Raw genomic sequence first — 13,302 nt, forward strand, 5'->3', positions numbered from 1 at the left:
GCTGTCTGGTACCAATTATCTTGCCTCATGCGAGCTCATTTGCAGCGAATACACAGCAGGATATCTAAACATCACTGAGTGAAAAGAGCATAATTTGGTAAACATTTCAAAATCCTATCAAGTCTGCATGTCGTGCGTTATGATTTGATTTCGATGCCATAACGTGATCACGCTGTTTTCATTTCACTGTTAAGGCTTTTGTTACATGGTATTAAAATGTATGATCTTAAAGTCAAACAAAAAGAGGAAAGCTCAAACTCCAAAAAAGGGGTGTTTGGAAACATTTTTCACTTTAAAACTGACTGACAGGAGCCTTACTGCATCGAGTAACAAGTCAATGAACGCTTGTTTACATTTGTAATGCTGGAAAGGTTTGGGCCTGACAATCCTAAATTCTTGAGTATTCAATCCAACCATTTTAATCACAAAAAAACTATGTAAACAGACTAAACCGACCTCAAATTGAGGCTTTAAACAGCGCTGTCACGATTTTAGTGAAATGCTGTTAACACGCAGACGGGTCATGGTATCCCTCTCTAAAGATCAGGGTTGAATTTAAAGCTTTTCTTTGGAAGAGGGTCACTGACTGTGCACGCTAACAGATAGAAGATCAAATGAAGCCAGTCTGGAAATGGGCCTGAAATGCCCAGCAAGAACATGCGAAAGGGTTCAGGGGGGACAGAAATGTGTTTTTAGTCTAAAGAATATTCATTTTGTTGGCTCACGTTGGTGTCTGTGAAATCGAAGCTACTGCAAGATGATTTATTGGCTGTATGTGCCACATTTTGTGTGGCGGCTAAAGCTGAAGTAGATGGATTGCTGGTCTGAATCTGTTCAGATCTGCTCAGTTTGATGTCAAGAGTATGACTGATGCTCTAATCAGTGTTTTTATTGCAGGCCCACTCATGGTTCTGCTTTTACACCATACTCAAAGCACTGACTTTACTATATTGCTTCAGTCTGGTGAGCTAAGACTGTATGGATGATAAAGTACGTAACCAAAGTCATCAACATTTTTTCCCCATCATATCACTGCTTTCCCTTCGTGAAAATAAATCCAACAATTTCACTAAAATTACTTTTTCTTGAAGCCAGAGTTTTATTAACACTGGACTCAACAGGATGTTGTCAGATCTTATCACAGAGAGTTCAATAATAACTCCACCTGTAAAAATAGAGATTTCTTGATTTTAAGCGAATAAGAAGTTTTATTATGTAGAAAACCTCATTTCTGCATGAAAAAAGGAAAAAAGATGAAATGTTGTGACAGATAAAACAAGTTATATTTATGAGAAATTAAGTCAGTGTTCATTTTCCTCAATATTTAACCCTTATAAAATGTCCCAAAACATGGCAAAACTTCTTATCTTGTATTGCAAGAAAACAAAATACGTTGTCAGTTCATGATTTTCAGATATGATCAGTATGAACATTTTTGCAAGACTGTAGATATGTTCATTAAAATGTTTTCTTATATTATGTTCATAAAAATGTAATTAAGGTGGCATTACATTCGCTGTAAATGTATTTGCAGTTTTCATTTCATGAGTAGCATATGGAAGACAATGCTGAACATTTTTTGATGCTAAGTCATACATTCAAAGATAATTCAAACTTTTGAATTTCAAAGTAAAGATTATGAATTACTATGAGCAATACTAAGTAATAGTTATTTGATAATAAGTCAAAACACTTATTTCTTTTTTATTATTTGGTGCTAAAAACCATAGTGCCATGCATTGTTTTATACAAAGTTAATGTTTTATTGTACACTGTCCCTACATTAAATTAAAGATATACATTAAAATCATTTTACTAAGAATTCAAAACTGTCTGAAAAACTGACTTTTACTCAGTATCTGTACATTTGGCCTTGTAGATTTCATTATTATGAATAAGTCTAAAGTCTAAAATGTGACCTTTTATGTCATGAATTTGATTTACAGTGATGTCTCCTCAGTTTGCATCCAGTGTGCAGGACTTTGGTACCATTATAACCAGAATCAGCATTACTTAAACATGGATTTCGTATCACAGGGGCAGATACTGTAGCAAAAACAAAAGCAATGTGTTGTCACTGAACATTTTGCAGATAGGTTTTGTATCAGATATGTTCTTCATGATGTTGAAATTCAGATGGCATCACATCTCTCTGCAGGTGTATTTGATATTGAAAAATGTAGTATGAGTATAAAACATAAATTCTAAGACAGTGATGTATTAATTTGACATATTTCATTTTATTTTTATGAGCATTTTTATGTTTATCATCACCTAACGTTTCATTTGTTTACCTTTTTCTTTTCCATGGCATGAATGGGCTTCCATATAATTACTCAATGAAGAATAGCACTAATGTCCGTAGATGGCAGACCACAGTTACTGTGTATGAAAAGGAAAACTGCACAGTAGGTTTACTCAGTCATGACCTTTGAGTAACCTCTCTGTAGGAGGGAGAAGAGACAGAAAAGGGAGATATATGGGTGCAACAAAGGAAAGAAAGACGGAAAACAGATGGATTGAGGGAAAAAGGAGGGGAGAGAGAGATAAGCTTGGTACAGAAGGCAGAGAGAGAGAGAGAGAGACAGAAAGAGAGAGAGGAAACGGGGATAGTGAAAAGAGAGGCGAGAGCAAGAGGAGGGGGGCACTTGTTTTCCCCTCTTGCCTCTCCCTCTGGCTTTTAAAAAGTGAAACAGCCCTTTGAAGAGAGAGGGAGGGAGAGAGAGAGAAAAAAAGAGAGAGAGAGAGAGAGAGAGAGAGAAAGAGAGAGAGAGAGAGAGAGAGAGAGAGAGAGAGAGAGAGAGAGAGAGAGAGAGAGAGAGAGAGAGAGAGAGAGAGAGAGAGAAAGAGAGAGAGAGAGAGGGAGAGAAAAAGGGGGGCAGTCCTGTATTCCCATCCAGCTTTGGACTGTTAGGAGCATTTAGTGTGGCGACGCTTACCCAGATAGCAGACACAACACAGAGCTGCAGCCAGAGAGCCAGCTGAGGACCTGACAGAGCGCAGGCATGAACGACATCAAACTGGCCCTGCTGGGAAGCCAGGGGGCTGGGAAATCAGGTGAGGGTCTGAATATGTTTTTTTTATTTCCAGCAGCTAAAGAAAAAATACACCTGTGGTTCATCAGTCAACAGCATTGTACTGTATATGATGTCATTTGAAAAAGGGGCTGCTGTTATTTTATGATGACAGTGTGTAAGAGTCTTTCAAAAGGTAAATATATGATTTTGGTGCATAATAAATCAGTGTTTTAGGCGTACAACGCTTCCTTATATTGTGTATTGAAACACAACAGTAGTGTTTGACTTTTTTTTTTTTTTATACCTTTATTTGAGTAAAAAGTACATGTAGGTAGTTTACAAGTGTACTGAGCCTCCAGAAAAGTATAAAAGAAGACACACCTCATTTCTATGCTGTAACTAACACATTTGAGCAGATTATTTTCTAATGATTTTGTCAACAAAATGCCTGAAAATATTCCAAAGTGTTGATTAAAAGTTTACGGATTTCAAGGTGATGTGAAAAATCTAGTTATTTTGTCCAGAGCTCAAACATATTTGAATATTATACGAATTTAAAACAGAAAAGAGCAGCAAATCCACTGGAAACCCTGTAATGCGAGCATTTTTACTTATTTAAAGTGTTATCAAATTAATATCAAATGATTATCTGATCTGTTTTATTAACTTTCTATCAATCAATTAATCAATTAACTGACTGAATTGCTGCACTGTAGCTATACTTTAGTTAGCATTCGTGGTTTCTCTTCCAGGTAAATGAGTTTTAAGCAGCTGTAGGTTTGGTGACTCCAGTTTGTTTAGATGTGACAACACACAGTCATCTGAGGTAAACTAGTGGAAAATATGAAATGCGTACACTCAAAAATCCATATCACTGATTACTGCATGATCTTATCCTGCATATTTGTGGCAGGATTCAATCTTATCAGAGACTCTGTGAAAAAGCTGTGACTGTTCTGTGCTGTTTGTTGATCACAGATGTAGAAAGTGGAGTTTAAAATCAGCTCAGTCTCAATGTCTGAGAGTGAGTGTGTATAAATACTTTAGACAAAACTTTCCAAAACAGCATTGAAGATGTTGTCATAGACAAACCACTGGTTGGTTAAATGCTGTGTGTGTCATTGTTTTGATATTTTACTGACTCTCCAGGGTGACTGAATAATGTAACATGATCTGCTCTGTATGGGGGCGATGTTTTTTGGGTTTAAAAAAAAACTTTTATTTATCCAGGAAATCTGTGTGGAGGTTTTTTTTTGAGGGAAAACACTGCGCACAACATTTTACTAGAAGCTCCACAGATTTGTAACTTTCTGGTCAAAAACCGGTTGATACTGCTCATAACTGTAACACACCGTAATCTGTACAGGTCTATCTTAATAATGGTATATGTTTCTGTTTCTTCCTCCCTGTCATTCTCTTAAAGGAAAGCTGAGGCTTATGGACGTACCTATAGATGAACCTGCTGTAGCTGCACAGTTACTGTAGCTAATTAACCTTAACTGCGAACAATTAGCGTTAAAGTTCAGTCTTGACCTTAAAAATAATCGTTAAAAAAGTACCTAAAGTGAAAAAAGTTTTATAAAAAAGTCAAATAAACAGACAGGCTGAGTTAGCCTGTTTTAGGATATTAAGCCAGTCACAGCTGTTTGTTTACATGTAAACTCAACTTCCCTTTTCACCATGGGCTTCAGTTTCATATTATATGATGAGAAAAAAACATTTATTGGCTTTATTCATTGAGGTTTTTATAGAGAATCCCTGCCTTTAAGAAACCTTTGTAAAATTTAAATTCCCTTTAAGAAAGGAAATTACGGCTTATCACTGAATTGGCGCTCTTTCTGTACACAATCTAAAATAACCCACCACTAAATTAGTTTATATTGTGACTAACTAGATCAGCGTTTTTCACTTTGTTCACATTGGTGATATCTAAAAGAAGATCTATAGCCTATTTGGCTGCATAACACTTTACTCTAAGTTCCCATATTCAGCATTCATAAGCAATATAAACGTTTAATAAATTATTACTAGCATATAAAGTAGTTGTTAACAGATATAATGACATTTTTAAGTAACCACTTAGTGTCAACCATTACAGTTTATCTTATGAAGACATGTTTTATATTATTACAAATGTCACTCATTATTCACCGGCTCACGGTTTATTAAACACTTAAATGTGATTACAACTACATTATAGTGTGTCGTAGATCATTTATTAACAGTTTATACAATGACTGTAAAAAATAGAAACGGGGACTTCAAGTAATGTGTTTCCATGACTTTCAACAGTTAATGTGACCGTACCTGAAATCTGCGAGGTCAAGCACATTCCACGTTGTATTTTTAAACTGTAGTGAAAAAAAAAATGCTGCAGAGGCACGCGGAGGTGGAAGTTATAGGACCCTTGTTGCTGCTTGGCGTCTGGTTGCATTTATCAGTGTTCAGTCTCCTTGGTGGTGGTTGAGACTCACTGGCTCCTTGCTGTGTAAGAGCTTCATAAAACAATGGGATGTCTCCATTCTCACTGCCTGGCGATGAATCAGAGTTGTTACTGTGGAGATGCTGTGTGTGCATGTGCATGTATGTGTCCATGTATGTTTTGCTCATTGCTCTCCAAATATATCCATTTCAGCATGAAGAACTCCCCAAGAAATATCACTAATGTATCTTAATGTCTTGCATATTGCATTGCCTTTGCTTTTTTTATTTTATTTCCTGCACCTGTTGTACTATATGTCCATATTTATGTCTCTCTATTGCCTAAGTATAACCCCTCCAGAGGCTTTTGACCACCATCAGCAACAGTGCTGCAGAGTTCAGCACTCGAAATTTCAGCCTTTAATTGAAACTGATTGTCTGTGGGATCAAAACTGGCTCACACAGTCAGTTTTATGTATTGCTCACAATCTGGAGGCGAAGCAAAGAGGGGAAATATAACAGCATCCCGCTTGCCAAGTATGCGCGCAGACCTTCCAGCAAAGCAATGCAGCCCCTTTAATATGAGGCTACAGTTTCACCCCTCCAATCCCAGAGACTGTTGGCACGGTGTTGCGCCTGCAGGAGTGAATGAGAGTCATTTTCCCCCCACTGCTGCCACCTGTGAGGGATGACTATAACGATGCCTTGATTCATTTAGTTGTTTTCAATCTCGTCTGTTTCCTCCAGCTGTCCTTGTGCGGTTCCTGACCAGACGCTTCATCGGCGAATATGCCTCAAATGCCAGTAAGTGTTTCCAGATTTGATGAAATGAGGCTTTTGGTGAAGGTTTGGTTTTGGTCCAAAAGCATAAAATGTATCAGCGGACACCACTGATGTTCCTTTTCAGCCACTCGGAGGTCCATACATTTTACCTGAGCATCCATGGACTTAAATAAATAGTATGACATTTTGAGAATTAAACTTTATTTCTTTCTTGCTGAGAGTTAGATGAAAAGATTGATACCACTCTGACTGGCTGTAATGGTATCAATCTTCTTATCGATCTGTCAGCAAGAAAACAAGCCTGTTTCCCAAAATGTTGAACTATTCCTTTAAAATACTGAAGGAAAAAAAAAAACCTTCTCGTGCAAATTTCTGTGATGAATGTCAATTTCCAAATACACCTCCTGTTATTTGTTATTTCTAAAAAAGTATCTGAACAATTAAAAACATCAGGCCAAGTTGAACTCAAGTTAACATATCTATAAATTCATGCATGATTTAAAAAGAGAGCATAAAACACACAATAGAAAAAGAGATTTGTGTAATTAATGTGTGACATCATTCAATGTTTTAAATCAATATTGCAAAGGTTATTTATTTTTGACCATTTCTAATCCTCTTTGCAGACTCCCTGTATCATAAAAGGCTGTCGATCGATGGCAGGCAGCTGAATCTGGAAGTTTTTGACCCCTGCTCTCAGGTACAACATGAGTAATATTACTAAAGTATCTAAACTTTTGAATAGATTAACTCTATATTGTGTTTTTTATTAGAAAAGCAGAGCCCACAGTCCTTTGTTTCCTCTTGCATTTCATCAGCTGGACTCAAAGTATACTCAGTGTTTCCTGGCTTGCATTGTTGACCCAATAAAGGAATATGTTTAACAAATGAATATTTAAGACTGATGTCTTTTCAAGAACCTATAATCAACCCTCATGAAAGGTAAATTTAATATTCAGTTGAGTGATTGTGAACAATTAGAGGCCAGATTTCGATCAACATTCATTTTTCCTATGACGATATCTTTCCTGATATAAGATGTCTATAACTCCTCACTGTTGAGGAAATGCCTGTCGTCCCCATGCTGGTCAAAGTGAAGCTTTCCTATAATTTTTAATATCTTTCAGTTTATCCACTGTTGTTGAAAGAATTCTTAAAGACCAAGTATGGTAGAATTTTCTGAATCCACCAAATATAATACAACCTTTCAGCGAAAACATAGTAATGTCTGGATGTGGAGCTACAAGGGTTTCACATAACAACAGTAAAACACTGGACCGTCTCCAGTCTGCGGGGGAAACTGCAGTTCATGCTCATGACCTGGAAAGAACTGCGATCTGATATTTACCTTGGGTCGGCACGTGTACGATTCGTCCTGCACATAAAGTTGGGAATCCAAAGCGATTTATGAGAGTATCCCGAGGCGATGTGTGGCAATGACTGTCTCTTTGAAGAAAAGAGCCACACCAACCTTCTTACTTCTCCTTCAACAAGACCAAAGAGGCCTTTTACTACAAAGTGAGTGTTTTATTGGAATACCCTCAGGCTTAGCAGAACAAGAGCCACTCATTGTCTTTATCAGTTAAACTCACTGTAACACTGCTGATGTCCTGCTCCTCTGACCTATGCTGCTTAGAAAAAACCTGTGGAGTCAATAAGGCAAGAGGAATGAGTGGGTTTTTACAATGCTGAGAGCTCAGGCATGTCCTCGGGCCCCTCATCCTTCCTACGCTGTTTACTTCTCCTCAAGGTCACTAAAACTTAGCCCTATTCTTGTTCTGCAGACGTTGTTCAGAGTAGTGGTAAAAAGAGCTCTGCAAGAAGTGTAATACACAGTATACTTACAGCACAGTGCATACAAAAGGCAATGTATGGAGTAATGTATGGAGTAATGTGAAGTTCTTGCTTGAATATATTTCTGATATGTCATAAATTAAAGTTAAATGTTGCAAGGCAGTGAGATCAAGAGGGATCCTACAAAACTAAAATCCCTTATTTTTTGTGTCAGAGCACCTTGCTGTGCATTATTATATAAACCATCTAAAAAAAGGTATGTTTTGTAAAAAAAAAAATCATTTTTAAAAAGTTTTTTGCATTCAGTTAAACTTGTGGTTAAGTCTGCTTCAACACTTAGATTAATCTGGTAACGTAGCAACAAGCAGAAGTACTGTTGCTATGGTTACCTGCAGTTAAATATATGTCCCCTGCCAACTTTGAAGAGTAGTTAAAATGTTTATTGGAGCCATGGGTGACGTGTTCTGCCTGCCAATCAGAAGTAGTTTTTTTTACTTTGTCACATATTTTTGGAAACAATGCATTAAAAAAATCTTTGTTTTGTGCATTTTTAACCTTTTATTTGTTTAAATCATCCTCAGCATACACTTTGCCACATTAGTACATAAAGGATAAGTTCACAGTTTTACAAGTCTGTTTTAAAACAACGGCCAGGTGCCTGAATGAACACTAAAAGAGGTTTTCTGGCTGTGATCCTTCCTCCTGTTTATACTGGCTATTTAAAGATCCCCTTCAAATGCGTTTTCAGTATAAGTGACGGGTGCCAAAATCCACAAAAACACAGTCATTTTGTGCAAAAAATGGCAGTTCTCCTGCCAGGTGACATTATGCTCCATTACCTGTTATTATTATATCATATCGGGTTGATGTTTAGCGTCTGGCTCTGACCTGATCCACACTCCCACGCAATGGCCTTGTGATTCAGCCAAGCTTCTGCCTGCTGGACTGCCTCGTCAGCCCCTCCCCATCCTCATGGAGATCCCTGCACTGGACACTTCAATATCCCTCGATCCTGTGTACTGCAGGTGTTCTTGTGCTGGTGCCATGATGAATTCCTACCTGACAGAGTTAAACAGGAACCTAAGCTTATTGCTGTTCACGTACAGGCCAATGCTGCTCAGGTCAAGCAGCTGAAGACCTTCCTGAGACTCTTCACTAGTTTCTCTATGACAGATCGGATCTGGTCCTCTCCCAACCTGGAGTGGAACTTGTAAGTAACCTTCCCTCTTTTTGGATCCAAAGATCGGGACTTTGAAACTTCCCCTTCCTACCCCTGGAGGATCCACCTGGCTTCTGGCGCTGTTGTTGTTTTCACCCTAAAGTCATCCATGAAGGCTCTGATGGGTGTTTGCCTTACTCTAGACTTACTGAGAGGGCCACCCTGTTTCTGCATGCTCATTTGGTATTAAACGTAGGCGTTGGTCCCATCTGTACTGACGTGTCACTGTAGTTGTTACTCAGCAGGAAATTGGAGTCTCTTGGCCACAATGCTGAAGAAAATCTTGTTTTCTATGGGAGGAGGAGATTGTTGAGACTGTTTTTGGATCTTTCCACTTTCCCTCATGCGTGTCTGACTGGGCAATCTTCCCTCTCCTAAAGATCAGCTTCAGAGCCCTCTAAAGCCGGTGGAATAACTCTGAGTAGTTTTTTTCTCCACTTTGGCCTGCAAAGCTAATATCTCACCCTATTCATCCCTTCCTCCACTTTACTGAGGTTGGGCTCATTCAGATTGAAATCTGCTGCCGGCCTTGGTGGTGTTATCAATGCATTACACGGTGGAGGTCAAGCGGCCGGTCCTCTTGTAGCCAAGGAGCTGCTTAGTCAACTTGAAGCAGTGGGTCAGGAATGCCACTCTCTTTCTTGCCCTCTCTCTCTTGCCTTAAATCTCTGGCTCTCTGCTTTCTGTAGCTCCTTCCTGAGTATTGCCCAAAGATCTGCAAAGCCGACCTTCTCGATTTATTCTGCCATCTTGTACTGCCTCTTAAGCAACTTGAGTCTTTCCCTGAGATGTTGGATTTTCATTGCTTGGTGGCTTGGAGCATATGTTGATGGTGTGCATTTGGCTGCCTCGGTCCCAAATGCAGATGCACTGTATTCTCACTTTTCCTGCATAATATCTTCATAAGAGAAGTAATAAATACTGATGTACACAGACTTTATGTCAATAAACACACAAATGCTTACACCTAATCATTTTTAAAATGGTAAATAGGGGGGCTTAAAGTGTTTAATATCACAAAGTTACCATATTTCAGTGCTTATATTTTTGTTATTTTGTTTTCCTCATATTATATTTCTGCAGCAAAGCAATACATTCCCAATGGTAATAAGTTTCCAAGTACCAAGCTGCCAGTGAGCCAATCTAAACCTCTTTCTGATGAGTTTATAACTCCTTAAAGAACAAAACAAGCCATACAGAATATATTCAGGATTTCATTTATGTGTCTTCCTTGGCAGAGCTCAGAGGCCAGGTGTATACTGGAGGAGCCGGTGGACTGGGCAGACGGCTTTGTGGTGGTGTACAACATCAGCGACCGCACTTCCTTCCTCAATGCCAAGAACATCCTGCAGCAGATTCGAGAGGCACGCATGGATAACTGCAAAGGATCAGAAGCATCACAGTGAGGGTATTTTAATTATGCTGTGAATGAGAGTGTGGACAGAGATAAAAAGGTCACAGTGGGGTTTGGAGGATCACAAAATCAGTTGTCCTCTTATGTCAAATGGTTTCTGGTGATATTTTATCCATAAAATGTTCAAAAGTAAATAATTTTCTCGTTTCTTTAGTTGTAAAGGTGGAATTTGTTAAAGCGTTCTAGCAGAACAGACTTCACAGAATATAATATCCTCTAGGTATGTTTTCATTAGACTATGAACAAAAATGAAAATAAGTATTCTTATCTTAGAATGAGAATGAGCTCTTTATATCTACATAGGGAGAAGGTCTGCCATGTCTCTACAGTAGCCCAGAATGGACAAACCAAACACTGGCTTTAGAAAGAGCCTTTCATGTTTTTCGTGAGTTTTGTATCCACCGCAGGTTCTTCTATACGATTGGAAGGAGAGGAAGAGGGGTATTCCTTTGGTTGCAATCACCACTAGACGCCACTAAATCCTACACACTGGTCCTATAAACTGAAAATCTTAGATTGTCGGATATTAGTCAGGACCATAGAAGACGGTCACGTAGGAATCAGTAACAGTTTTAATCAATTTCTGACTTTTTTTAGACCAATCAAATAATCAACTAGTCAATAAAATATTTGAACAGATTCATTTGTTTGTTTGGTTTTGTACTATTTGCCAGAACAAGAGAAAATAGTCATTATTGAAGAGTACATGAGATAGGTACAATATGTTCTGAGCATTTGCTGTATGAAGCATAAAATTACAGGTAAATAAAGTTAAAAGCAAGTTCATAACATAGACAGACAGATACAGTAGAAGTTCTATATACCTCTCTATTTAAGTGCTCCATAACCTCTTCTCTCATTTTCAGTGTATAAATCTAAAGTGACCTGTACAAAATAATTAATGTAAAAAGGGTAGGTGTAATAAGCAAAGGCTCCAGGCTCCAGCCTACGCATTTTTGGTCAGTATAAACCTGTTTTGGTTTACTTTAAAAGTAAGGACTTTTTATTATGACCTTTACATGTGTATTTAAGTTGTATAATTAATAAAAAACTGAAATAAACAATACACTTTAACTTATTGGTGCCAGATAGTTTTTCCCATGTAAAACTGAATATACTGTTGATCATCACATGAAGACACATGAGGCTGAATAGTCCACATTAATCAGAAGAGTATGTCTTGGTTTCAGGGAGTTGGGGGTTCCTGTCTGTCTGGTGGGTAACAAACAGGACCTGTGTCACGCCAGGCAGGTGCGAGAGGATGAGGGCCGCTGCCTCGCACAGGAGAACCGATGTCAATTCCAGGAGGTCTCGGCATCTGAGAGCTACCAGGACATCGCCGGCCTCTTCAACCTGCTCATCCGGCAGGTGATGGACCACCTGAAATACCGTGCTGACCGACGCCGCTACAGCGGGTCTAAATCTATGGCCAAGCTCATCAACAATGTGTTCGGCAAGAGGAGAAAGTCAGTGTGATGGCTCCAGAAAGGGACTGGAGGTTGTGTATATGGACCTTTATTAAAGGGAACTGGCCAGGAGGTCACAGGCTGTGTCGAGCCTGTGTGTGTTCACACTGTGAGCAACATGGATGGTTATGTGAAAGGATAGCATGATGTCTCTAAGACTGCAACTACCAAATGTACAGAAGAAAGTTTTTTTCATAGTTTCGCTGCTTTTAGCTTTGACTTTCATGTTTGATTGCTTTGAGGGGTTATTTTGCAAAAAAGCAAAAGTTTTAAAAAGCATTAGTTCTGTATTTTCTTCAGTCACAGAATAACTTTAATATGGCCTGAAATTATCAAAATTATGATTTAAATCAGAAAACGTCTGATTAAACAGTAAAGAAGATAAGACGTCAGTACCTCGTGTTTTGGTACAGCAGCAGTTCAGAATTTTCTTCAGTCACAGAAGAACTTGAAATATGGACTGAAACTATCAAAATTATAATTTAAGTCAGAAAATATCCAATTAAACCGTAAGAAAATAAGACTTAGTTATCTCATGTTTTGGTACAGATGCAGGTATTCAAACAGTATTGAAGTTAAATAGCTTCGCAAACTTTTTTTCACCAAGAATAAATCCAGTTTCTTTCTGAGCATAATTTCTTGCAGGTTTATTGGGGTTTTTTTTGGTTACAAACTTACAAGCTTTGAATTGCAGTAATCAGCTTCTCTCCTTCCTCTTTCTCCTTTCATTCATCAGACTGAAACTCTTCTTCCTTCTTCAAGACACAAAATCATAAAATCATAACACGGAGGCATGCAAGTCTGATTAGCTGTCGATTAGCCAGTGACACTGAAACTCCAGCCAACTTTCTTAAACCAACACACGTGCTGAACATTCACTCAACACTGCAATTTAGTTCGAAACTCCCTCATCAACGTGCTCACAGTGTGAACTCTGATTTACTAAATGTTCCTACTGATATGCGGCATGCTGAGTGAAAATATCAACATTAGATATGATCTTTGAAGATGCCACGTTCAAGCCGTATTCACTGCAGTTGTGCTCTGTGATTGGTTCAGTCTATTGTACGGTATCATGACTGTTAATATGTGTATATGTCTGCAGAGTAATGTGAGGAAAATGTTCCTTTCTGTTCAATGTTGTGCAGAACGCTTCTCACATTTTATTGCCTATTTAATCAACTCTTT

The 13,302-nt window shown here is 38.3% G+C and overlaps 1 protein-coding gene across 1 annotated transcript; it reads left to right on the forward strand.

Moving 5' to 3' along the window:
• Nucleotides 1-3,005: 3,005 nt before the first annotated feature.
• LOC133981597 (ras-related and estrogen-regulated growth inhibitor-like protein) lies at nt 3,006-12,366 on the forward strand. The gene is made up of 5 exons (XM_062420371.1): nt 3,006-3,057; nt 6,186-6,242; nt 6,848-6,921; nt 10,473-10,636; nt 11,839-12,366. The coding sequence occupies exons 1-5, from the start codon at nt 3,006-3,008 to the stop codon at nt 12,122-12,124; spliced, it is 633 nt and encodes a 210-aa protein (XP_062276355.1). The 3' UTR covers nt 12,125-12,366.
• The last annotated feature ends 936 nt before the right edge of the window (nt 12,367-13,302 follow it).

The sequence above is a fragment of the Scomber scombrus genome, chromosome 6 (genome assembly GCF_963691925.1).
Source record: "Scomber scombrus chromosome 6, fScoSco1.1, whole genome shotgun sequence".
Taxonomy (NCBI): domain Eukaryota; kingdom Metazoa; phylum Chordata; class Actinopteri; order Scombriformes; family Scombridae; genus Scomber; species Scomber scombrus.

Bases quoted from the DNA above. Each gene is read 5' to 3' on its own strand.
- LOC133981597 (XM_062420371.1), top strand. From the start codon at position 3,006: ATGAACGACATCAAACTGGCCCTGCTGGGAAGCCAGGGGGCTGGGAAA. The intron at 6,922-10,472 runs GTACAACATGAG...CTTCCTTGGCAG, and splicing joins TTTTTGACCCCTGCTCTCAG to AGCTCAGAGGCCAGGTGTAT. The intron at 10,637-11,838 runs GTGAGGGTATTT...TCTTGGTTTCAG, and splicing joins AAAGGATCAGAAGCATCACA to GGAGTTGGGGGTTCCTGTCT.